General features: G+C 41.3%; 5 protein-coding genes across 5 annotated transcripts in view; 2 read left to right on the top strand and 3 right to left on the bottom strand.

Moving 5' to 3' along the window:
• The window catches only part of cpsf4 (cleavage and polyadenylation specific factor 4), a 52,809-nt gene that overhangs the window by 13,429 nt on the left and 11,880 nt on the right, over positions 1-27,500 (bottom strand). The gene's annotated exons all lie outside the window — the stretch shown is intronic.
• Positions 560-3,433, bottom strand: pdap1b (pdgfa associated protein 1b). Its single transcript, XM_072443778.1, has 6 exons — positions 3,281-3,433; positions 2,904-2,995; positions 2,730-2,837; positions 1,328-1,449; positions 1,099-1,250; positions 560-1,023 (listed from the first exon to the last, which is right to left on the bottom strand). The coding sequence occupies exons 1-6, from the start codon at positions 3,291-3,293 to the stop codon at positions 968-970; spliced, it is 543 nt and encodes a 180-aa protein (XP_072299879.1). The 5' UTR covers positions 3,294-3,433; the 3' UTR covers positions 560-967.
• bud31 (BUD31 homolog) lies at positions 3,793-4,887 on the top strand. The gene is made up of 4 exons (XM_072442259.1): positions 3,793-3,981; positions 4,170-4,292; positions 4,376-4,542; positions 4,622-4,887. Exons 1-4 carry the CDS (start codon positions 3,888-3,890, stop codon positions 4,670-4,672), a joined length of 435 nt encoding a protein of 144 aa, XP_072298360.1. The 5' UTR covers positions 3,793-3,887; the 3' UTR covers positions 4,673-4,887.
• On the bottom strand, positions 5,743-10,561 carry smcr8a (Smith-Magenis syndrome chromosome region, candidate 8a). Its single transcript, XM_072443759.1, has 3 exons — positions 9,933-10,561; positions 7,989-9,659; positions 5,743-7,596 (listed from the first exon to the last, which is right to left on the bottom strand). The coding sequence occupies exons 1-3, from the start codon at positions 10,535-10,537 to the stop codon at positions 7,137-7,139; spliced, it is 2,736 nt and encodes a 911-aa protein (XP_072299860.1). The 5' UTR covers positions 10,538-10,561; the 3' UTR covers positions 5,743-7,136.
• Positions 11,176-20,096, top strand: top3a (DNA topoisomerase III alpha). The gene is made up of 19 exons (XM_072443758.1): positions 11,176-11,651; positions 11,721-11,780; positions 11,861-11,934; positions 12,024-12,099; positions 12,263-12,371; positions 12,441-12,584; positions 12,651-12,821; positions 12,902-13,002; positions 14,176-14,250; positions 14,390-14,472; positions 14,895-15,105; positions 15,201-15,386; positions 15,647-15,776; positions 15,900-16,013; positions 16,176-16,341; positions 16,418-16,564; positions 16,643-16,765; positions 18,249-18,976; positions 19,727-20,096. Exons 1-19 carry the CDS (start codon positions 11,421-11,423, stop codon positions 20,002-20,004), a joined length of 3,207 nt encoding a protein of 1,068 aa, XP_072299859.1. The 5' UTR covers positions 11,176-11,420; the 3' UTR covers positions 20,005-20,096.

The following is a 27,500-nucleotide window of genomic DNA, read 5'->3' as shown; positions in this document are numbered from 1 at the left end:
TATTGTGTGGCTTTTATCTACTTACCAAGAGTAGATAAAGTGTAGAGTAGAGTAGAGCTCGATCCGGGGGTTAGATCCTGCTGCTGTCAGCTGTAAACAGATCAGGCGACACTACATGAGGCACAAACAAAAAAGGCGAAGCCCGTGGAGGATAAAGTCCGCCAAACTTTGCACCAATCAGCGCGCGCCAGTTCTTCTTCTTCTCTCGCTTGTGAAAGTGCATGAGCGCCCCCTCGTGTCCAGAGTGAGTGACTGCGGAACGTTTGGCGAGAGGATTTTAGTTTACTAATCATTTCAGTTGCCCACTTGTACTGTTTACTTTGAAAATACATGTTAACATATGATTTTGTCTGGATTTTTAAATGCTAGAACAAATCTCACATTACTTGTTAGGTAGGCTACATTCAGCTCCTGTAAGGGGAATAATATTCATATCCTATTAGTAGAGGATTAGGAAATATATATATATATCTTTGTTCCTGTTTTAGTAGAATGACCTTTCATATTTACACAATTTATTACAAAGACATTTAAAAAACTACAAAGAAAAATTTGTGCTTTTATTCTTTACATTGTATATCCCATGTCATACCTTCTACACAGCTGTGAATTCAAAAGTCTGATCATTGGTATTTAAAACCAAAATAAATAGTGAGGCAATTCTGACAAATCAGAATTGTCTCATTAATAAAATAGATAGATATTTTAAAATCATTGTGGCAAAATAAGAAAATTAGTTAAGCTATACAGTGAAAGAGCAGTATACCATTATGGTTACAATCAATTTCATTGTATTTCCAAGTGAACAGGAGTATGAGTATGAATGTTGAAAATTATTCCCAGATGTATGATCGTGCCGAACACATGTCACAAGTCACAGTATATTGTGAAATACTCTTCACTTCAAACTCTTCATTTATGCAGATGTATTATTTTGGGCCAGTCCATGATACTTTGAATGCACCTCTTATTTCAGTGAGAGGGCGTTCATTCCTCTTCCTGCCCCTGCGACTGCCTCTTTTGCTGAAAATAATGAGTCCAAATGTCATGCTTTGCCGAAATGTTTGGTAAATACTGTGTAAAAGCTTCAGTGTTTACCTTTCTTCTCTTCCTCTTTTTTTCTTGCTGCCTCCTCTCTTTGTTTTTTAATAATTGCAAGACGGGCAAGGTCAGCCTTCGCCTGGTCTGTTTTTCCTGCCAAGTGCATCTTCATGTAGCGTTCTTTTGCTTTCTGCTTCTCAATCTCTTCTCTGAAACACGTACAATTAAATAGTCAACAATGCAGCACTGAAGATACACATCCTCATTTAAATAAACGCTGGCCTACCTTTCTCTTCTTGATAACTGCTTTGGTTCGTCCAGCTCAATCTGTGTCACCTTCTTGGATTTCTGAGAAACTCTGTTGGGGTTCTCAATCTCTATTAAGCCTTCTACACCAGTCTTTTTTCTCTGCACACATCACAATTGCTTAATTAACAAAATGCATAAACATAACATACAGAAATCAATAGAAATGTAAAAGTACGGTAAGTGTTAAGCAAACTGTCACTTTTCTGGTGGGGGTCCTGCACCTGCTTACCTCCACAGAGATTCTCTTGCTTTGCCTGGAATGTTCAACAGTATAGCATTAAACTTACCATCTATATTGTATTAATTCAAATGTTAAAAATACCCGTGACTTGTAACTTGACCTGATGGCACCAAATTCTGTTCTCTATGGAGATGTATACGTTTAATGCAACACTGAGGAACATGTCAGGCAAAGCAATAACATCTCTATCCCAGTGGTTATGAACCTGGCGGTCCCCAGATGATATGGGGGAATGACACCCTTCAAATGTAGTAGTAAATGTAGATTATTATTTGTTGCGAATGAAAAAGGTTGAGTATCATTGCTCTATACTACCCGAGTACAGTTATTCTACCTATAAATAATTAATCAGGTAAAATTCTAATTTGACGCACCAATTACATGAACTATTTGAGCCACTCCCCTCAGGCAGGAGGCTACGGTCCATCCGACCAGAACCTCCCGCCATAAGAACAGTTTTCCCCTCTGCCATTGGACTCATGAACACTTCTGAACACCTCTCACTTTGACTACAATTTGATCAATCACTCACTGCACTGTTCACTTTCTACACAACATCTGTAAATTTTGGTGTACATACCTAGTCTATTTTTATCTTATGGTAAATTTAAATAGTTTTTATTTAATGCACGTCTTATTTGATTTTATATATTTTGCTTTTATTATTGTTCATTGTTGTATGTTGCACCGAATCACAAAAGACAATTCCTAGCCTGTGAATTTTGTTCACCGACTATGGCAATAACCTTTTCTGATTCTGAAATGAGGCAATTAAGAGACGCAAGTGAAATGTAACAAATAAAACATATAGAGGGACCTATTTTATCTAATAATGAGAAATTATTGCTGGATTGGCAGATACTGCACACTTCAGGACAGGAGGAGTAATAGGAGTAATATAGAAAACAATCACTACAGACTCTAATGAGCTGTACAGTTCTCTGGAAGGAGACCCACACAGCCCTCCACAGCAACAAGTCTGACCGCAGCAGGTAATTTGGGGCCAGAATGTCCAATGCGTGCGTCTCTGTTATAGCCCAGAGAACAGAATTTGGCTCTGTTGGCGTAGAATTTGGGTCAAATTAGAACTACGAATAGAGCATATTTACACATCCAAATTGACACAAAAGGGTTTAACCTCAGAACATTCATCATCACTGTCTTCTGATCCTGATCCTGGAAGCTTGTCTTCTGCTAAGTCATTCTGAGCAGCCGCATCACCCCCATCACCTGTCTCCTGCTCTTGCTGAAATACACATAGAAAAGTTGTGTGAGCCATCTACTTTTACAGCAAATTCTTCATATTCACTACCTGTTTTCTCTCCTTCTCTGCCTTCATCTGAGCATCTATCTCCTCAGGGCTTGTGTACATCCGTACTCGGCCCTTGTGACTACCTTTTCTACCTGTAAAAAGTCAATACAGCAGTCAATCAGTTATGCCAACAAACTATTACCTTACATGGAGAATAGTGAAAATGGAGACCAGACCAGACCAGACCACCAGACCAACCTACCCTCATACATTACAAATTGAATCATACATTTCTTAGCAGGTTAACTATTTACTGGCAAATCATAGTAATAACAGTATTATCATAAAATCTATTCGTGTAAGTAGACAAAAAACATCTAGAGAATGGCTATCAAACAAACATTCTATCTTCTACATCCATCTGCAATCATTCTTACCTCCTTTGGGCATGTTAAAATAAGTTATATCCGATTTATATATACTCAAAAGTCAGCATTACATTTGAAACACTTAAAGTAAAAGAGAGCATAAATGACAGCTGGCTAAACTCGACACGAATGACACTGTTTTCAGTAGCCCTGTAATTTGCCTGTTAGAAAATATTTGCAAAACAGGTCTTTTGTCATTCAGACCCTCTTAACGGCTGAAAAAAAGTGCAAATTACATATTCTCCAGCTAGTTGTGTTAATTTATCAAATAAAAATCTGTAAAATGTGTGGTTCGGAAGAAGGCATCGTTTAAGGCATAATAATGCATCATGACAGTAAAAGTCACCCATGCAGTGTGAGAAAGAGATAATCTACATAATAAGTACAATACGAAATACATTAATTAAATGTCTTTTGTTAACATTAACGCACATTGACAATAAAGAAATAAAAATATCGATTAAATTTGTTGTTTTATGCTATGACGTCAAACAGGCGACAACAACAAAGAAGGACCTTTGTGACGTCAATTCTAATCGCCGAAGCTCATACCATCGACCGAGGCGAACTAAGCTGAACACAGAGTTTTTGGTTTATTGTGTGTTTATTGTGAAGTATGCCGAAAGTGAAAAGGAGTCGAAAACCTCCTCCTGATGGATGGGAGCTTATCGAGCCGACATTGGATGAGTTGGATCAGAAAATGAGAGAAGGTACGTCTAAAATGCGAGTGGCTGTCGTCGAGCGCATTCTTTTTGTTTGTGTGGAGAACCGGGGAATTGAATTACAAGATTACTTCAGTCTTGGGCAAACGTACTTCAATTGTAGTTGCACTAACAATGCCAATATTTACTATATTTATCGTTGAAAATGTCTAATATTATGTTTCATGTTTACCCAGCTGAAACGGACCCACACGAAGGTAAACGAAAGGTGGAAGCGCTTTGGCCAATTTTCAGACTGCATCATCAGCGAAGTCGGTACATCTTTGACCTTTTCTACAAAAGAAAAGCTATTAGCAGAGGTAAATCTTATCAACGTTCTTCATTGTCATTATGATAAACATTTGTCGAGAAGCAGTATTTACTAATGTATATTTTCCTACAGAGCTTTATGATTACTGTATTAAAGAAGGCTATGCTGATAAAAACCTGATTGCAAAGTGGAAGAAGCAGGGGTATGAGAACCTCTGTTGCCTGCGCTGCATCCAAACAAGAGACACCAACTTTGGAACCAACTGCATTTGTCGCGTACCCAAGAGCAAACTAGAAGTTGTAAGTCTCCTTTCTGTTTCAAGGAATGCTAGTATTTAAGTTTGTGTGAAGTGTAACTGTTTGTTTTGTTTTTTTACAGGGAAGGATAATTGAATGCACTCACTGTGGCTGCAGAGGATGTTCTGGTTAAATCAATCTTTGCTATTTCTTTATTGATTGATTCACAGATCTACTAACATCATTAAAACAAGAACACATCACAGGAAATTGGGACTTTTTATGGGGCCATTTGCTTGTCATTTAAATCTTGATATTGTGTGTGATAAGTTCTTACATTGCCTAAACATTACATAAGACACTTAAAATTCAATCTCTGGATTTTGTCATTCCAGTATGTAGTATTCACAACACCATATGATGTTAATGTCTTATTTTAAATAGATTGTGATTTTTTATTTTATGTTCCAGGGTGAGGTTTTAAATAAACCAGATTTGTTTTATCAATTATAACAATGGCTTCTTTATTTGAAAGATATATTCGGCCCATAGTAGGATGAATATTTTCATAAATAAGTATTGCACATCCATGTTGAAAATACTCAAATATGAACTCTTTAACTCAAGGGTGTCCAAACCTTTTTCAGTGGGCCACAAACAACCTGACAATGACGTGAATGATAGTTTTCATGAGCCTTTACATTTTTAATAAGACTTGTAACATAAGTATTAGGCCGCATTTGGCCCTCGGACCATGGTTTGGATACCCCTGCTTTAACTAATTCTAGAATTTAATGCATCTCAGAACATGTTTGTAAAGGTTGGCTGTTTTTTCTTTCCAATAGAAATACAAGGAATTATCTTCTATTCATTTTATTATATAAAAAATTGCAGTCTTGGCGATTTCATAACACCTGATTTCCTTACGATATATTTAAGAGTAAAATGAAGTTGAAACGTCTGGGAAGATATTCAGCAAATGACGTTGGACAAATGCAAGTCCAGCACAGCGCTTTGCACTTGGTTTCTTTGTCAAGTCATTGTTATATTTTCATGAGTAGTTGTGCCACATACAAGGCAAACACATATAAAATATCAAATCCAATTAGTTAAGTGTTGTTCGCTTCCCACTTTTCATTCCTTTTGCTGCTCCACCAGGCCAATTGCTGTGCTGAGTGCTGTTAAATATATGAATTTCATTTTGCCATTTAAAACAGGTATGTTTTAAAAAATATATATAGTTTTAACAGTTTAAAAATTACAAGACATTATTTAAAATCATTTAATGAAAACATTTTTAAATGTTACAATAATAAAATTTTAACGCACTATATAAATTAAAATACAATGATGCCCCTATAAGACAAATATTACAAAATACATGAACTGGCATATGGAACTATAAGGACACAGTGAGACTTTTTTAAGCACTCTGTGGTATGGCTTATTTGGATTACAATCACCTTTTTGCATTAGACTATAAATAAAATTCAGTGCAAATAATGAACAAAAAAGTATAACACTTATATTATCAAAACATAAATAAGACAATTCATTGTTATACATTTTACACAGCCAAATATCCAACACGTTTGACCTTACTTTATGACCTCACAGTGCTAAATACTCAAGAATTGCAGCAAAATGTAATAAATAATAAAAGACAACCCTGCAACGAGCTGGTCCCTGTCCAGGGTGAACCCTGCCTAAGGCTAAAAGTCACTGGGATAGAATCCAGTCACCCGTGATCCCTAACGGGCACAAGCGGTAGAAAATGAATGAACAATAAAAACAAAAGTGACAGGATTCCAGTTTTTTTTTCTATATAGCCAACAACATTTCTTTTATACACGCGATATCATTGCTTTGGGTCTTTCTTCAAAAAAAAAATCAGCATCATAACCTCAAAAACAGCAATATGATCAGAACACTTACTCACCCTGTCACAACACAGGCTCATGCCGACATCACATTCTTGCACAAATTCAAAACAACACAGCTTTTGATACATTTAGGCCAGATGTCATTTTAGAATTTCGTGGAACAACTTGATTAATATGAATGAACTGCTTATCAACATGAAATCTTTGGCTGCCGCTTGCCCTACAATTTGACATGCAAAATACATGTGTCTGTATCCTACACTGCAGATACACATTCTCATGCAACCGGAAGTTGGGGTATTTTTACTTCATGCTCCCAAAGCAATATACAACCATCCTATACATTCAGTAAAAATCAACCATAATGAAAACGCTTTCTTGTGTACAATTAAAATCCTCAAACCAGCTTTGACAAGCAGCTAATGCCAGTAATCCAACAGTAATCTACGGTACTAAATGGTATACATTTCACATTGTCACTTTCACAGCAATCATAATGATTGAAAAGTGTTAGAAATCAAAGTAGTGATTAGTAAAATCTGGCCAGAGGTGTCCAATTCGAAACAAATATCAAATGTAATGAAAGTGAGTAAGTATTTTTTAAATCAGCAGTGCAGCATTTTCAATCTGGCACGAATGACAAGAATGATGTGTGATTCCACAGAGTTGCAAACAGACATATACAGAAAGACAATTATCAGCACATAAAACTTGTTCTAATCACTACATCACTTAGTCCATGAAAATAGTCAGCTCCAGCTATAAAGTAAGTTTTTAGATCTTGTATAAAACACTGGTAATGTATTTAAAAGAAAAGCATGGTGACACGGTGGGGCTCTCGGTGGGGTTTTGCAGGTAGTATTGGGTGATGAGCTGGCTGAGATAGAGCAATATTTGACTATCCTCTTCACCCAGGCCCAGCTGTTCCTGAAGGAAGCAGTGACGCCGCCCCAGCACCACCTCAGGGCCCTCTTTAGAGCTGACAGGCAGGTGAAGGTGGTGGGTGAACGTCAACAGGAACGCCTTGGCTGCCAGCCGACACAGCATACTCTGGAGGTGCAGAAAATAAGTGGAGCCACGGCGGATGTAAGTACGGTGGTCAGCCATGTTGGAAAGTAAATGGCCACGGTATGGAGGGCAGAGTAAGGTCTTCTGATCGATGTCCAGGATGGAGATGTAGCGACTGTAGCGGGACAGGGAATAAAGGGTGCTGGATCCCACAGGAGAGGATGCTCTGAGGGGGCAAAGCGTATTACCATCATCCAAGTATTGTAGATTTTGACATGCCAAATCATAAGTAAATAAAAAAAACAGACAAATCAACCTAAGAACAACAAATAACTACTAAATTATCTAAATAAATCCATGTATGCAAGTGTATTAACATCCATGCCATGCATTAAATAAGCTGATGGTTTGACATTCTAATGCATCAAGTTACTCTACAACCAGTGCAAACTGATTATTATAAAACAAATATGTTTTGTTTTTGTGTTACCCGTTAAGCAAGACAGATGGAGTGATGCACTCCATAACTAACACAAGTAAAATGTTTAACTTAATTTGCTTTGTATAAGCATAAACTGTGAGCTGCACATAATAAAACATATTTTCAGTTTCACATACCTTTGCAGTCCAATTAGTTTCCAGCGGTAGATGTCAGTGAGGCTGAAGGGGCCAGACACCCAAGCCTGAACTCTTTCTGCACATTTCCCAGGACAAGGTACAAAGAGGGCAAGGGCTGCCACCAGTTTACGGACTCTCCCCTCATCTTCCCCAAACACCACCAGTGTTCGCCCACTCAGCAGACACCACAGTGCCTGCATGGCAAATGGATACTGTCGCACAAACCGCAGAGCCCCCTGTCCAGCCTTTTTCTTCTGCCGCAAGGTCACCACTCCCCCATATCCAATGGGCGAGAGTGTTCGATCTGACCCAGTAGAAGCACTCATGGTGCAGTCCGAGCCATCCTCCACTGACACACGAGAGACAGTGTCTGCATGCTGGGCCACAGGCAGCTCCAGCCCAGGACTCTTTGAGGGAGAGCCTATGGTGTAGTGGTCCTGCAGCACATGCAATGCCTGTGGCTCTTGATTCACCACCAAAGTTTGAGGTGGCTGGGCTCTAGTGTTATGGTGTGATTCGGTCGGTACAGGTAGGTCCTCATAAATAAACCCATCTTGAGCCATGCAACATGTTGTGTCAATTGGTAGCAGCATGTCTGACTCGCAGACTTCTACGGGAGTCTCTTCACACTCGGCATCTGGCTCCAGTAAAGACACAGGGGTGTGGTCTCCATTGACCCCCTCATCATCACCAACAGTGGTCTCCATGTCCTCACTGCTGCTCTCTCTTTCATGGTCAGGAGTAAAATCTGAATCCCGAGCGTCATATTTAACAGTGTCTAGATTGTGTTGTGGTTTGTTCCTACTTGTCCCACTGCTGTAGCTGCCTTTGGTCTCCTCAGAGCTGTCCTGAGTTTCTAAAGTCTGGTCTGAGGGTGAAGACTCCAAGTGGCTCTCTCCGAGGCCCAGCTCACTTTCCAGAGTGTGGCTGGTTTCAGAGAATGGCTCAGGGGTGTCCTCTAAAGGCTCTGGGGCCAGTACTATATGAGGGGGTTTTAAAACAGTGTAGGATTCTACAGAGTGATTCACAGGACAAATTGGCCGTATTATCACTTCATCCTCATTACTATCATTGCAGGTTTCTTCCTCAAATAGGAAGTTAGTAAGTCTCTGTTTCCTGCGTAGCGCCGTGTCCAGACGACATGTGTACAGGTAACACAGGTCACCACGGAAACTCTTCTCAGTCTCTTTGAGGAGTTCAATCGAGGCCTCATAAAACGTCTCATCACAGAGCTCTTGGAGGGTTTTTAGACGTTTGTCAAAACATTTGGCAGACTTGGCTCTAATGAGCTGTGGTGTGTATGATGGCCTGCGTCTTAAACCCTCCTCATCCTCCAGTTCATCTTCACCTGCTTCACCATCAGTTTCATCTCCGCTCACCTTTTTGCCAGTGCAACCTAATGGGCCAGCAAGTTTGGAGAATTTCTCCAGCAAATCTTCACACTCTGCCAAACACTCACTCATGCATTTATGACATGTGGCAGCATGCGGGTCTCGACGTGGGCGTCGATGATACGAAGTAATCTGTTTTAGCAGGTCTCTGTGTTCATAGATGCTCTTTTCTACATTCGCCAGCTCATTGGCCTTCTCCACAGCATGCGCAGAGTACCTGGTCTGAGGAGCCGCCTCTCTCTGGAGACCCTCTTCCTGCTGCAGCACTGAGTGGGTGTACCTGTTAGCACATGGGCAGTTAAAAGTAAGCAACATTTATAGACTTAAATGTACTCTTTCCTTTAAAGTCTTAGTCTATGTTACACACACTTAATTCCAATGCCTCATCAATATAATGGCTACACTGTTTAGAGTGTAGACACATATTTAACTTTACTCAGAGCTAAAAATGTCAGATGTCAATAAATATTGTGAAACAGTGGCAAGTGCTATCTAATAAGTAATTGCTACCAACTGTGGTGTCACTAGATGTATAATAAATAAAATGTCTTACTCTAAATCCTGAAGCTTCCTCTGTAGTTCCTTGGCAAAGGCTCTTCGGTTTCCTGCCTTCAAACACTCAGAGGCCTGCGAGAAGCGGAGGGACAGCTCCTGAAACTGCAACATTATTTTCCTCTCATCAGCCGAGACATATGCCATGCAGAAAGGTCGCACAAATCCTCTGGCTTCCAGATCATAAAGAGTGAGGTGATGGACATAGGCAAACGCCCCTTCCTTGGAGTCACCCAGCACTACTCGAGAGTCTTCCACAAAACTAAGTCTCGGATATCCACTGCCAGGTGGGTGTCCCACAAATGAGGCTTGGTAGTCCACTGACATGATACGCAGGGAGAAGTAGTTGAGGTCAAAGGTACCACATACTTTGGGCTCATCTGGGATGGTGAGGAGAGGCTGAGGTCCCACCTGCTCAGAAAACTCAGAGATGAGGATAAAGTCTTTTGTGAATTTGGCATAGGACGTTTTGGCCCATGGGTTTGAGTCAGCCGGTGGATAAAGGGGTATAGAAAACTCTTCTGGGAGGGCAGGCCAAGGCTCGGGATTCGGCTGGCCATAGTCATCCTCTTTAGTAAAAGCGACCACGTCAGGTGAACCTATCATAGTGGCAGATTCCGTATAACGATAAAGGTTAGTCTTGAACGATTTCAGAACCCTTGTCGCCGGACTCCAGTATACGACATCACTTTAACAGCTGCCCAGCAAGCAAAGTTATTCTATGCAACAAATAATTTAAAAACAAAAATCGGCAAAGCACACACCGAGCCGTCACATAACCAGTGTTGTCTGAAACAAAGACAATTTTCTTGCGCCAATCAATGTCCACGGGTGGACAGCTTCATGTGTATGAGAAAATGTAAACCAGCCTCACAAAAAACATATTTCTCTCCCCGTTCAAGGTTTCAACAATTTGTATCTTTTACGTGAACCATTTCTAAACCCCACATTGCATATAGTACAGTGCGTTAAGGGCTACAAACACTGAAATGTACTATACCATTTTTACACGGCGAGACAGACGCCATGTTTACCCAGCTGATGGAAATGTCATGTGACATAACCGCCCCCTCCATCAAAAGAACCAGTGTAACTTTTAGTTTTTGTATTTTTTATACTATTCAAGACACACACTGTTAGGTGTTTTTAAAGTATTATACAAATGTTTTTTTTAAATATTGATTGTGATATACCTACGGCAACGGTTTTACGACAACGAGTCTTTTTACGGCACTTTTTGACAAGCAGGCGCGGAATTAGTAAACAAAGTCTAACCTAGGCAAATAGTTAGATTAAACCTGCTGTTATTTTGATGAATATAAATGTTTGGATCTTCCAATTTTAATATGTTATGTAAATGATAGGTAGTAAAGACATCGGTGATTAATGGTTTGTTAAAACATGTTTGGGTCGTGACACTAGCACATTAGGCTAGCATGCTAAAGCTGCAATGTGGAGACAGTGGTCCACATTGTGACAGTGGACAGGGATGCTAGTTGCGCATCTCTTGGGTAGACATCGCCTGCATTTGGCCGGAGTACAGCGGGTTATACTCCGAAGGTTTCGCCTTGTGACTCAGATTGGATTGGTTGTGGAGACAAAGAATCCCACAGAAATGAATCGAAATCGGACTCAGATCAAACGGGTGTTGTGTGTTGCAGAGAAGAATGATGCAGCTAAAGGTATCGCTGACATCATGTCCAATGGCAGATTTATCAGGGTAAAGACGTATTTTAAAATAAATAATAACAGATGAAACATATTCTGAATCACAATCGTTTTATTCTAGAGGGAGGGACTGTCAAAGTTTAACAAAATCTACGAGTTTGAGTATCACCTCTTTGGGCAGGTAAGTTAATACCTCTTCCCTGATGTCTCAGCTCATTTAGCTCATCTTTGACATTTGACATATTTATTTATTTTTACCAGAACGTTACTGTGACGATGACTTCTGTGTCCGGTCATTTGTTGGGTTTAGAATTTAAGGCACAATATCAGAAATGGTAAGTTACTTTGAATTTATGATGTACAATGAAGCCTGTCAAACTCACACTTGGAAATCTCAATTGTGAACAATTTCTCTTGGAAACAGGTATAGTTGCAACCCAGTAATGCTGTTTGATGCTGAGGTGGAGAAATATTGCCCAGACAACATGATTCAAATAAAGGTAATGTATATTTATATCGTTTTTTTTTTACAAACCCCACAGCAAAGATAAACCAGTTATTTTGATTTTAAGTAACGTATAATCTTCTGTGATTCTCAGATTATTATCTTTAACGCTGTGTGAGTGTTAAACTGGTATATTCTTTTTACCTACTTTTCTTTAGCGGACTTTGGAAAAAGAAGCAAGGCAATGCCAGGCCCTTATTATCTGGACAGATTGTGATCGCGAAGGAGAAAACATTGGTTTTGAAATAATTGATGTTTGCAAAGCAGGTAAACTGCTGCTAACTACATAAAATCCACTTAAGACAAAGAACCTTATATGATACATTTTTGTTTTAGTGAAAGCTAATGTACAAGTCCATCGGGCTAAGTTCTCTGAAATTACACCTAACTCAATTAGAAGAGCTTGTGAGACTCTAACTGAGCCAGATGTAAATGTCAGTGATGCTGTAGATGTGCGTCAGGAACTGGACCTACGAATAGGTGAGACGGTACATCTTAACTGATGTAAACTTGAAATTGTACTCAAGTATACAGTTTTTTTCCCAGGGGCATCTTTCACTCGTTTCCAGACGCTGCGGCTACAGAAGATATTCCCAATATCTTTAGCAAATCAATTGATCTCATATGGAAGCTGTCAGTTTCCCACTTTGGGATTTGTGGTAGAGCGGTTTAAAGCGATACAGGCTTTTATTCCAGAGACGTTTTTCAAAATTAAAGGTAAAATATTGAAATAGACTTGTTTAAATGCATATACATGGTTTCAGACAAATAGTTGTACTTTTTGTCCTTTTCTGCAGTGATCCATGAGTTTGAAGAAGACACAGTTGAGTTCAGCTGGAAAAGAAACCGTCTGTTCAATCACACTGCGTGCTTAGTTCTCTACCAAATCTGCATGGAGGTGAGAGTTCCACAAATCCATGTGTTTGCGCTATTATGATGGAGATTTTAAAAAAAATATCTATTTCTCTGAACTTGTCTCTACACGCTGCATCTATGTGTGCTGTAACAAACTTGCATTGTCACAGAAAAACGCATTGGGCCTGATGTATCTCTCCAGGTGCCAAACTGTGTGTGCAAACTGACAAATAAGGCACATACACTTAACAAAATAGTCATAATTACACTGCATGTTAATATATCTATTCCTACACTGTCTGAAAGAACGATGTACAATCATATCTCTCAAGGTAAAGATGCATACAAATTTGTAATATGTAAAAATATTTATTTCTGCAAAGCTCTAAAGGGCTCAAGATGAAATGCTTTTGAAATGCTGTGTTGTGTAAAAAAGATAAATTAACATGAATACCCCTTTTACTGTACTTTATTATGCCATCGTAAACATGCATTTCTAAATTAAATAATATATATCCCAAAATTAGCCTTTCCTTTTCTCCTCTTTATTTATACAGGGACCCTTGAGAGCAAACTTTCATTTGCTAGAGCGCCCTGTTGACACAATACAACACACGGACATACATTAAATGGGAAAAGCAAAAATAGTGTTTCCTCCTCTAAAACCAGTCGCTTCAGACTAAGGGTGCCCTGAAGCCTGTTCTACTTTGCATAAAAGAGGCAGTCTGTCAGATCTAAGAGTTCACCTGAGGAACAAACAATAAGCATCTGTAATTGATAGTTCATACAATTAAAATGTAGGTGTGAAAGGTATTGATGTTATTCTCTGCAAGCCGCAAGAGAGGCCCAACCAACTTTATGATCTAGGACAATATGATGTGTGATGTATGATCAGGATTACATTTTGGGTTGTTTAAGTGTTTATCTTATATAATGAAGAATATGTGCCTACTATTTTTAATGCTGCTGTGGTTTTATACAGTGATGTTGTCCACTTAGAGTAGAGTTGCAGAGTTTGCATGGAGCCGTTCCAAGTATGTGTTTTTCAAATCCCAGGTGTAATGGCGTCCACATTCATAACCTCTCCTCCTCCCTGCAGCTGTTAACTCAAAGAACCCAGAACTGCTCTGTCAAGTTGACTAAATTTATAGATATAAATAAACTGTTCACAAAATGTACTTGTACATTTGAAAATAATAATTTTATTCTTTTCTAGGATCCCATGGCAACAGTAACCTCAGTAACCAGCAAACCTAAGAGCAAATGGAGACCCTTGCCTTTAGACACTGTGGTAAGAAAGTAAAACAACTAGTGATACATTTATCTGCATTCTGCTGTGCATATTTGATATGGAATATCATTAGTCTTATCCATTATTTCCTTTGTCCTCATGTCACAGAAGTGTGTTTCTCAAACTCTCTCATCCATAGGAACTTGAAAAACTTGCTTCGCGAAAGTTAAGAATAAATGCAAAAGAAACAATGAAAATTGCTGAGAAGCTTTATACCCAGGGGTAGGTTTAACTTTGTTTTTGTTTTCTTTGTACTACTTTATTCACTGTTAGTTAACTGTTAAACTGTACAGTTATTTTTGAGGTAACTGTCCACACAGCCAAAAAAGGCTAGAACACAAAAACACACACTTACCATAATCTTACCATAACTCCCTTAAAGGAGGCGGGTCCACATGAATTGAGTGGGTGTACAATGTTATAAATACATACAGTTTGAAATACAAAATCTTCTGCCCGTGCCTCAGTGGTGTGGTATTGCTGCCATACATATACAAAGGAAGTTCTAAGATTGATTTTGGCCTCGCAATTGTTGGCTGAATAATACATATAGGTATCTGTTTAAAATTAAATTCAAGATGTCACTTTTGTTTGATAAGTAATTCAGCCGTTTGCTGAAACATGTCACATTTTTGTGTGCACAGGTTCATCAGTTACCCCAGAACAGAGACCAACATTTTCCCTGCATCCTTAGCCCTGGCTCCCCTGGTTGAACTGCAGGCTCAAAGTCTAGCTTGGGGAACATTTGCCCAGCGTGTACTTGATCAACCTGGGGGTCCCAATCCCCGACAGGGCAAGAAGTCTGACCAAGCCCACCCTCCAATACATCCTACTAAGTTTGCAGACAATCTCCAGGTAGTATTCATACACAACCTGACCATGGTCAGTAGCAGTAGATGTCTCTAGGAAATGCACTCCTTGACATCTACTTGTTAACTTGATGTGTGCAGGGAAATGAAGAGCGGGTGTACGAATTTATTGTCCGACACTTCCTGGCCTGTGTGTCCCAGGATGCTTTGGGACAGGAGACAGTGGTGGACATTGACATTGCTCAGGAGAAGTTCTCTGCCTCAGGACTTATGATAATTGCAAGAAACTATCTTGATGTTTACCCTTATGACAAATGGAGTGCAAAGGTAAAGGTCAACTATTCTATGTTATATTTTTACTATGAGCCTATAGGGAAAACAATTATAACACGGTTAAAAGCTCTTTCAAAAGAAAAGTGAGCCAGAAAGGAAACACAAATACAAAGCAATATAATATCAGGCAATGAAAGTAATCTTCCATTTTGTATATGTTCATTATTTGAGCCCCAGTCGTAATAGTTGGTTGTTTCTTTGTCATCCACTTGTGTACGCAACAGCTTTTCATAATATCTAGTTTAATGTTCAAGGTTATTCCAGTTTATGAACAAGGATCGCAGTTTCAACCTACTGCTATTGAGATGATGGACGGCCAGACAAGTCCCCCACAGCTCCTCACAGAAGCTGACCTGATCTCCCTGATGGAGAAACATGGCATCGGTATGGACTTTGGACAAAAGTTCTCCATTCTGAGCCAAACCACACACATTTTAGCCTGAAAATAAGAACGCTGCTAATCTGTCTAAATACATTCTTCTCAAACTATATCATGTTGATTTACAGGCACAGATGCAACACACGCGGATCATATAGAAACTATAAAGAGCAGGATGTACGTGGGACTGACCGCAGACCAGAGGTTTCTACCTGGAGAACTTGGAATGGGACTGGTGGAGGGTGCGAATGTGCACTACAACATATGCACTGTTGTCATTTCAAACTGCTGTTGCCATCTTTACTCTTCTATAACGACTTTTGTCAAAATGAACAACTAAATGTTAAGTGAAAAAAAAAAGATATTCTAGTAATAATAATACTTTTTCTTTGCATTATATTAAGGTTATAACTCCATGGGCTATGAGATGTCCAAACCGAACCTACGAGCTGAATTGGAAGCAGACCTCAAACTGGTGTCTGAAGGCAGGAAGAATAAACAAACTGTGCTGCAGCAATACATTCAAAAATACAAAACTGTATTCATCGAGTCTGTTAGAAAAGCTAAAAAGTGAGTTGATGCTTCTGATGGTAATGTCCTGGGACTATGGTCTGTTGTATATTAATAGGCTTTTTGCTCATTTCAGATTAGATGAAGCCCTGTCCCCGTACTTGGGAGCAGCTCTGGCAATCACAGAAGAGGAGCAGCAGGATATGGAAATGCCACTGCCGGTTAGAAAATGTCCCAACTGTGGCCGGGACATGGTTCTCAAGAAGAAGCGTGAAGGAACAAAGTAAAATAGCTTTTTTTGCCCCTAAAGGTCAATATTACATGCAATTTTCTCAATGATAACTTCTTTCTTTCCCTCTAGTAAGTACCTCTCCTGCACAGGTTATCCCGCCTGTAAGACAGCTGTGTGGTTCCCTGACATGGTCCTTGAGGTCAACAGAGACGAAAGCGTCTGTCCAACATGTCAGCCACGTCCTGTTCACATGTTAGTATTCAATTTGTTCATCCAAACAGGTTGTACATAAGGATTAGAACCAAAGAATACAACATTAGTAGTTTAACAGCCTTGTCCAGGGCTGTCGCCTCTGTCCTCGCTTTGGAGGCGGCAGCAGGACAGGTTCATAAACACTCATGTTGACCAGTATTTGTAGATGATCTGACCTGATCATTATAAATTCCCTTTTGTACATATTGTTATGCTTGTCTGTTGTAAGCACAATCTTATACTAAGTATAATTAGATGTTACTAATTATGCATAATTAGTTGCTAAATCTGTTGTACAATTCTCAGAGTCAGAAGAATTCAGGTCCAGTAGTCTTAGCTGTAACTTTTAATCCATGAAGCTTCACCAGTTGAAGTGACCTTTGTGACCTGCAAACTTAATGTTTTTTTAGTTTTTTTTTAGCACAGTACATTAATTTTAGCTCTCCAAGGTTGATTGGGGTACAGGGTATATCTGAGTATGACCATTCAAATGGCAAATTGAAAACTTGGAAATAAAACATTGGTTTTGCTGGTTTTACTAGATTCTGCTTGTGAGTAGGCGCTAACTTCTTGAGCATGTGCCTCAGCTCAGTCCAAATATAGGGCAGGCTCGCTCACTAAATGCTCCACACCAGCATTTGTTACCACAGCAACCAGGCTGCTCCAGAGGAGAGTTGAACCACAGCGTGAATGTTATGTGTTTGTATCGGTGTAATCCTAGTTCCATCATAGAAAAAGCTTCAAATTTAGTCATCTGGACACTGTCTTTTAAAAAAACTTGTTTATCTTTCATGAATTTTATTCATACTTTATTCTTTCCTTGGAAACTTCATTAACATTGCATATCAGCAGAGGTGTATGATTCATACTGCAGCAATCTCAAAGGTCACGATAAACACAAATTATTATTATTCATCCATTTTCTACAGCTTGTACCCATTAGGGGTCGTGGGTGACTGGAGCCTATCCCAGTGACTTTGCGCCTTAGGCGGGGCACACCCTGGACAGGGGTCAGCTCCTTGCAGGGTTGCAACACCAAAACACAGACAACCATTCCCTGTCACATTCATTCACTAGGGGCAATTTACAGTTGCCAATTTACCGAAAATATGCATGTCTTTGGACAGTGAGAAGAAGCCAGAGAACCCACGGTAACGCGGGAAGGGCAAGCAGACTCCAAATGATTCTTAATGTTAATCAAATCTCATTTATTTTCACGTATTTAACTTATTGCATGATTTTGTAAATAAGAAAACAATGAATGCACAAAAAGCTGCATTTACCTCACTTCAACTTTGCCTTAGGCAAGTGGCACAACCCAGAACTTCACACAAAATATTACACTTGAATAATGAATCTTACTCTTCAAAGACCTGATGCATGAAGTAGTGAAGACGCTGCACTGCCAACATATAAGAGAAAAATATATTGAACAAGTTTATTTTGTTTTGACTTTGTGACATTACCTCAATTTGTGTTTCAGGCTGAAGTTTAAGTTCCGTAGGGGCAGCCTTCCACCTATGATGCCTTTGGAGTTTGTGGGTTGCATTGGCGGATGTGATGAGACACTGAGAGAAGTACTGGACCTGAAGTACCTCAGAGCCGGGGGAGGCGGAAGGGGCAATGGAGGAGCAGACCCCCCTCCAACAGCTTCTAGAGCTGTGTATAAAAGAACAGCACCCGCCAGGGCAGCACCCACAAGAAACACAAACCCTCGCCCTTCATCCCCTGTGGCAGTGTCCTCCTGGACTCCACCGCCTCCACCTCCGCCCGCTGGTGGCTCGGTTAATGGTAGAACCAGCAGCAATGATGCCATCGTTTGTAACTGTGGACAAGATGCAATCCTTTTAACTGTTCGCAAAGATGGCCCCAACCAAGGACGCCAGTTTTACAAATGCAATGCTGGCAGCTGTAACTTCTTCTTATGGGCCAATGAATGTGTTCAGCAGGGATCACCAGCACTGCCCCCTCCCATGCACAGCCAGCCCAGGCCCTCTCTTGGTTTTAGGAACGTCCCTGGAGATGGCAGCAGGCCTGGAGGCGCAGGAGACCATAGAGGAGAGATCATGTGTAACTGTAACGAGACAGCGGTCACACGGACAGTACAGAAGGACGGTCCCAACAAGGGCAGGACGTTCCACACATGTGGGAAACCAAGGGAGCAGCAGTGTGGCTTCTTTCAGTGGGCTGATGAAAATGTACCTCCATCAGGTAATGGATTCAACACATTCAAATGTTTTAGCAGAATCACTGCTCCGTTATCGCAGAATGAACAACAAAAATACTGTCATCAATAACTATACATACGCGCATACTATAGCTGCATAATGTATTGAAATTTAATTGAAATCACAATTTGAGTTGGCACTTTTATTCAATTGTGCTATTATCAAATCACAAGGCTGCAGGTTTTTAAAGAATGTACTCTGCAAAGAACATTTCAGTTTCTGAATCTTGTACCTATTTAGACCTCTCCAAATTCCATCAGTCCTTATTCCAGTCATCTCTCATTTATTGCTCCTGGGAGTGTTTACAATGTGCACTATTTGTTCACACTTCCCCCCCACAAATTGCTCTAGTCCATATTGGCTCGTCAACCACTAACGATTTCTTCAATCTCTACATCATCATAACAGAGTGAAACTGGTCTTTAGTGTAAATGTGATACTTTGACAGTTATCTTTACTTTCCCAGCTGTTCGGTTTCAAAGAGGCGTCATTCTTTTCTAATTGGTTACAAGGATTTAAGTTTTGATGATTTCCTTTCATCTTTAGCTTTATGTATAATAGTACATTGCAATGCAAGAGATCCTTCTCGTTCACATCTTTATTCAATAATAAAAGAAGTATGACTCACAACGACATTGAGAGTTCCAGTTAAGAGGCTGATCTCAGCCTCAGTTCAATCTAAAAGCATCACTCTTATGTGTGACTGTGTTTCACCTCTGTTCCTCTCAATCAGGTGCTTCTGGCAGTGGCTACAGCAGCAGTGGATTCAACAGCAGCAGTGGATTCAACAGTGGATTCAACAGCGGCAGTGGATTCAACAGCGGCAGTGGATTCAACAGTGGATTCAACAGCGGCAGTGGATTCAACAGCGGTGGAAGCAACAATAGCAATAGTGGAAACGGGAGAAAGAAACAAGGAACTGTCGGAGGACCACCTGCTGCTAAGAAGCTACGTAACTGTGGCATCTGCCACCTGCCCGGACACACTCGTGTCACTTGTCCACAGCGGTGACACAAAAGTCTTCTAGTTTCACCATTCATCCAGAAGTGCCTTCACTGTGTCACTCAAGTTCTTCATTCCAAACTGTTGCCTCTTCAAATCACTATAGTTTATAACTATATTAAAGAGATATGTGAATCATTACTCATTCTACAACAAATGCATATTCTACATGCTCAAATTAACTGCTCATTGTTTATAACCTTGTTACCTGGAAAATAATAAATAAATAATTCACACTTTTTCTTGTCATTAAAGCCAATAAAGCCTTTGTAGGGCTGCATAGCCTTTTAACAATGCACCCTTTGAAGCAGTAGAAACAATGTATTAAACTTTGTAAATGGCGAATGGGGTTTAAAAACATGTTAACTACTCTTTTACTATTGCTGATCAACTTAAAACGTTTAACTATGACTGAACTTCTGTGCAGTCGTATCTTTGTAAAGTCAGTCCCGTTGTGCTTTTGTTTTGACATTTCTGGTTTTTAGTCACGATAGACGTTTTCAACTATTCTTTTGAGACAAATAACTTCATTACTGTGCGTGTCTTTTAACTGATGAAAAAAGATGCATGAAATTCAGATGAAACTAAAATGTTCGGGACTTTAAATCCACCATATAAAAACCACCAGTCTTCAATTCGTTCCTTTAAGATGTGTTTATTTTCCTCTGTAAAAGTGTAAGTCCCCGCGGTGAAGAGACACGGAATAACGGTGTAACGAGAGCCTCCCGTGTTCCCGGCATTAGCTCCAGTGTTATTGTCCTTCCTCTTGGATTCACAAGAAGTGGCTGTGGCTGTTTCCTGGCACGTTCATGAGTCATGCGTGAGTCACGGCACGTGGGCGGGAGCGGGTCCTGTGGTGTTTTCTGCTGCATCTCTCCATCCTCCTCTCTCCATCCTCCTCTCTCCATCCTCCTCTCTCCATCCTCCTCTCTCCATCCTCCTCTCTCCATCCTCCTCTCTCCATCCTCCTCTCTCCATCCTCCTCTCTCCATCCTCCTCTCTCCATCCTCCTCTCTCCATCCTCCTCTCTCCATCCTCCTCTCTCCATCCTCCTCTCTCCATCCTCCTCTCTCCATCCTCAGCTCCTAACTTTACAGATAGTATCCAGGCAGAGGAGAAGTCATGTGACGGCGGCTTACGGGAAGCGCGGTTCAGAGAGTGTCGTAACTCCCAGAAGGAACGAGACAGACAAACACACTGAAACACACACACTGAAACACACACACACTGAAACACACACACACACACTGAAACACACACACACACACACTGAAACACACACACACACACACTGAAACACACACACACACACACTGAAACACACACACACACACTGAAACACACACACACACACACACACTGAAACACACACACACTGAAACACACACACACACACACACACACTGAAACACACACACTGAAACACACACACACTGAAACACACACACACACACTGAAACACACACACACACACACTGAAACACACACACACACACACTGAAACACACACACACACACACTGAAACACACACACACACACTGAAACACACACACACACACACACACTGAAACACACACACACTGAAACACACACACACACACACTGAAACACACACACACACACACTGAAACACACACACACACACTGAAACACACACACACACACACACACTGAAACACACACACACTGAAACACACACACACACACACACACACTGAAACACACACACACACTGAAACACACACACACACACACTGAAACACACACACACACACACTGAAACACACACACACTGAAACACACACACACACACACACTGAAACACACACACACACACACACTGAAACACACACACACACACACACTGAAACACACACACACACTGAAACACACACACACACTGAAACACACACACACACTGAAACACACACACACACTGAAACACACACACACACACACTGAAACACACACACACACTGAAACACACACACACACTGAAACAAACACACACACACACTGAAACACACACACACACACACTGAAACACACACACACACTCTGAAACACACACACACACTCTGAAACACACACACACACACTGAAACACACACACACACACACTGAAACACACACACACTGAAACACACACACACACACTGAAAAACACACACACACACACTGAAACACACACACACACTGAAACACACACACAAACTGAAACACACACACAAACTGAAACACACACACACACACTGAAACACACACACACACACTGAAACACACACACACACACTGAAACACACACACAGAAACACACACACACACACACTGAAACACACACACACACACACTGAAACACACACACACACACACTGAAACACACACACACACACACTGAAACACACACACACACACTGAAACACACACACACACACTGAAACACACACACACTGAAACACACACACACACACACTGAAACACACACACTGAAACACACACACTGAAACACACACACACACACACACACACACTGAAACACACACACACACACACACACTGAAACACACACACACACACACACTGAAACACACACACACACACACACTGAAACACACACACACTGAAACACACACACACACACACACACACACTGAAACACACACACACACTGAAACACACACACACACACTGAAACACACACACACACTGAAACACACACACACACTGAAACACACACACACTGAAACACACACACACACACTGAAACACACACACACACTGAAACACACACACACACACACTGAAACACACACACTGAAACAAACACACTGAAACACACACACTGAAACACACACACACACACACTCTGAAACACACACACACACTCTGAAACACACACACACACACACTGAAACACACACACACACACACTGAAACACACACACACACACTGAAACACACACACACACACTGAAACACACACACACACACTGAAACACACACACACACACACACACACACACACTGAAACACACACACACACACACTGAAACACACACACACTGAAACACACACACACACACACACACACTGAAACACACACACACACACACACAGAAACACACACACACACACACACACACACACTGAAACACACACACACACACACTGAAACACACACACACACACACACACTGAAACACACTGAAACACACTGAAACACACACACACTGAAACACACACACACTGAAACACACACACACACAAACTGAAACACACACACACACACACACACACACTGAAACACACACACACACACACACACACACTGAAACACACACACACACTAAAACACACACACACACACACACACTAAAACACACACTGAAACACACACACACACACACTGAAACACACACACACACACACACTGAAACACACACACACACACACACTGAAACACACACACACACACACACACACACACACTGAAACACACACACACTGAAACACACACACACTGAAACACACACACACTGAAACACACACACACACAAACTGAAACACACACACACACACACACACACACTGAAACACACACACACACTAAAACACACACACACACACACACACACACACACTGAAACACACACACACACACACTGAAACACACACACACACACACACACTGAAACACACACACACACACACACACACTGAAACACACACACACACACACTGAAAAACACACACACACACACTGAAAAAACACACACACACTGAAAAACACACACACACACACACTGAAACACACACACACACTGAAACACACACACACACACACACACTGAAACACACACACACACACTGAAACACACACACACACACACTGAAACACACACACACACACACACTGAAACACACACACACACACACTGAAACACACACACACACACACACACACACTGAAACACACACACACACACACACACACACACACACTGAAACACACACACACACACACACTGAAACACACACACACTGAAACACACACACACACACACTGAAACACACACACACACACACACACTGAAACACACACACACACACACACACTGAAACACACACACACACACTGAAACACACACACACACACTGAAACACACACACACACACTGAAACACACACACACACACACACACTGAAACACACACACACACTGAAACACACACACTGAAACACACACACACACTGAAACACACACACACACACACACACTGAAACACACACACACACACACACACACACTGAAACACACACACACACACACACACACACACTGAAACACACACACACACTGAAACACACACACACACACACACACTGAAACACACACACACACACACACACACTGAAACACACACACACACACTGAAACACACACACACACACACTGAAACACACACACACACACACTGAAACACACACACACACTGAAACACACACACACACACACACACACTGAAACACACACACACACACACACACACTGAAACACACACACACACACACTGAAACACACACACACACACACACACACTGAAACACACACACACGCACACTGAAACACACGCACACTGAAACACACGCACACTGAAACACACACACACTGAAACACACACACACTGAAACACACACACACTGAAACACACACACACTGAAACACACACACACACACACACTGAAACACACACACACACACACACACACACACACACACTGAAACACACACACACACACACACACACACACACTGAAACACACACACACACACACACACTGAAACACACACACACACACACACACACTGAAACACACACACACTGAAACACACACACACACACACACTGAAACACACACACACACACACACACACACTGAAACACACACACACACACACACACACACACACTGAAACACACACACACACACACACACTGAAACACACACACACACACACACACACTGAAACACACACACACACACACACTGAAACACACACACACACACACACACTGAAACACACACACACACACACACACACTGAAACACACACACACACACACACTGAAACACACACACACACACACACACTGAAACACACACACACTGAAACACACACACACACACACTGAAACACACACACACTGAAACACACACACACACTGAAACACACACACACACTGACACACACACACACTGACACACACACACACTGACACACACACACTAAAACACACACACACACACTGAAACACACACACACACTGAAACACACACACACACTGAAACACACACACACACACACACACACACTGAAACACACACACACACACACACACACTGAAACACACACACACACACACTGAAACACACACACACTGAAACACACACACACACACACTGAAACACACACACACACACACTGAAACACACACACTGAAACACACACACTGAAACACACACACACACACTGAAACACACACACACACTGAAACACACACACACACACACACACTGAAACACACACACACACACACACACTGAAACACACACACACACACACACTGAAACACACACACACACACACTGAAACACACACACACACACACACACACACACACACACACACACACACACTGAAACACACACACACACACACACACACTGAAACACACACACACACTGAAACACACACACACACACACAGAAACACACACACACACACACACACACACACACACACTGAAACACACACACACACACACACTGAAACACACACACACTGAAACACACACACACACACACTGAAACACACACACACACACACACACTGAAACACACACACACACACTGAAACACACACACACACACTGAAACACACACACACACACTGAAACACACACACACACACTGAAACACACACACACACACTGAAACACACACACACACACACACACTGAAACACACACACACACTGAAACACACACACTGAAACACACACACACACACTGAAACACACACACACACACACACTGAAACACACACACACACACACACACACACTGAAACACACACACACACACACACACACACTGAAACACACACACACACTGAAACACACACACTGAAACACACACACACACTGAAACACACACACACACACACACACACTGAAACACACACACACACACACACACACTGAAACACACACACACACACTGAAACACACACACACACACACTGAAACACACACACACACACACTGAAACACACACACACACTGAAACACACACACACACACACACACACACACTGAAACACACACACACACACACTGAAACACACACACACACACACTGAAACACACACACACACACACACACACACTGAAACACACACACACGCACACTGAAACACACGCACACTGAAACACACGCACACTGAAACACACGCACACTGAAACACACACACACACACACACACACACACACACTGAAACACACACACACACACACACTGAAACACACACACACTGAAACACACACACACTGAAACACACACACACTGAAACACACACACACACACACACTGAAACACACACACACACACACACACACACACACACACTGAAACACACACACACACACACACACACACACACTGAAACACACACACACACACACACACTGAAACACACACACACACACACACTGAAACACACACACACACACACACTGAAACACACACACACTGAAACACACACACACACACACTGAAACACACACACACTGAAACACACACACACACACTGAAACACACACACACACTGACACACACACACACTGACACACACACACACTGACACACACACACTAAAACACACACACACTGAAACACACACACACTGAAACACACACACACTGAAACACACACACACACACTGAAACACACACACACACTGAAACACACACACACACACTGAAACACACACACACACTGAAACACACACACACACACTGAAACACACACACACAGTGAAACACACACACACACACACACTGAAACACACACACACACTGAAACACACACACACTGAAACACACACACACACACACACTGAAACACACACACACTGAAACACACACACACACACACACACACACACACTGAAACACACACACACACACACTGAAACACACACACACTGAAACACACACACACACACACTGAAACACACACACACACACACTGAAACACACACACTGAAACACACACACTGAAACACACACACACACACTGAAACACACACACACACACTGAAACACACACACACACACACACACTGAAACACACACACACACACACACTGAAACACACACACACACACACTGAAACACACACACACACACACACACACACACTGAAACACACACACACACAC

This window comes from Eucyclogobius newberryi, unplaced genomic scaffold (assembly GCF_026437365.1).
Source record: "Eucyclogobius newberryi isolate DKJ021-1_F unplaced genomic scaffold, fEucNew1.0.hap1 SCAF_13, whole genome shotgun sequence".
Classification (NCBI taxonomy): Eukaryota; Metazoa; Chordata; class Actinopteri; order Gobiiformes; family Gobiidae; genus Eucyclogobius; species Eucyclogobius newberryi.
This window is presented reverse-complemented; position numbering and strand designations above follow the sequence as displayed.

What these genes read in the sequence shown, in the direction of transcription:
- pdap1b (XM_072443778.1), bottom strand. An exon ending in CAGAGAAGGAGAGAAAACAG is followed by an intron (nt 2,838 to 2,903) that starts GTAGTGAATATG and finishes TGTGTATTTCAG; the next exon opens with CAAGAGCAGGAGACAGGTGA. An exon ending in CAGTTATCAAGAAGAGAAAG is followed by an intron (nt 1,251 to 1,327) that starts GTAGGCCAGCGT and finishes TACGTGTTTCAG; the next exon opens with AGAAGAGATTGAGAAGCAGA.
- bud31 (XM_072442259.1), top strand. Translation starts at nt 3,888, where the DNA reads ATGCCGAAAGTGAAAAGGAGTCGAAAACCTCCTCCTGATGGATGGGAG. An exon ending in GGATCAGAAAATGAGAGAAG is followed by an intron (nt 3,982 to 4,169) that starts GTACGTCTAAAA and finishes ATGTTTACCCAG; the next exon opens with CTGAAACGGACCCACACGAA. An exon ending in CCAAGAGCAAACTAGAAGTT is followed by an intron (nt 4,543 to 4,621) that starts GTAAGTCTCCTT and finishes GTTTTTTTACAG; the next exon opens with GGAAGGATAATTGAATGCAC.
- smcr8a (XM_072443759.1), bottom strand. Translation starts at nt 10,537, where the DNA reads ATGATAGGTTCACCTGACGTGGTCGCTTTTACTAAAGAGGATGACTAT. An exon ending in AGGAAGCTTCAGGATTTAGA is followed by an intron (nt 9,660 to 9,932) that starts GTAAGACATTTT and finishes ATGTGCTAACAG; the next exon opens with GTACACCCACTCAGTGCTGC. An exon ending in AAACTAATTGGACTGCAAAG is followed by an intron (nt 7,597 to 7,988) that starts GTATGTGAAACT and finishes TTGCCCCCTCAG; the next exon opens with AGCATCCTCTCCTGTGGGAT.
- top3a (XM_072443758.1), top strand. Translation starts at nt 11,421, where the DNA reads ATGCTAGTTGCGCATCTCTTGGGTAGACATCGCCTGCATTTGGCCGGA. An exon ending in ACAACATGATTCAAATAAAG is followed by an intron (nt 12,100 to 12,262) that starts GTAATGTATATT and finishes ACTTTTCTTTAG; the next exon opens with CGGACTTTGGAAAAAGAAGC. An exon ending in GAGAAGCTTTATACCCAGGG is followed by an intron (nt 14,473 to 14,894) that starts GTAGGTTTAACT and finishes TTGTGTGCACAG; the next exon opens with GTTCATCAGTTACCCCAGAA.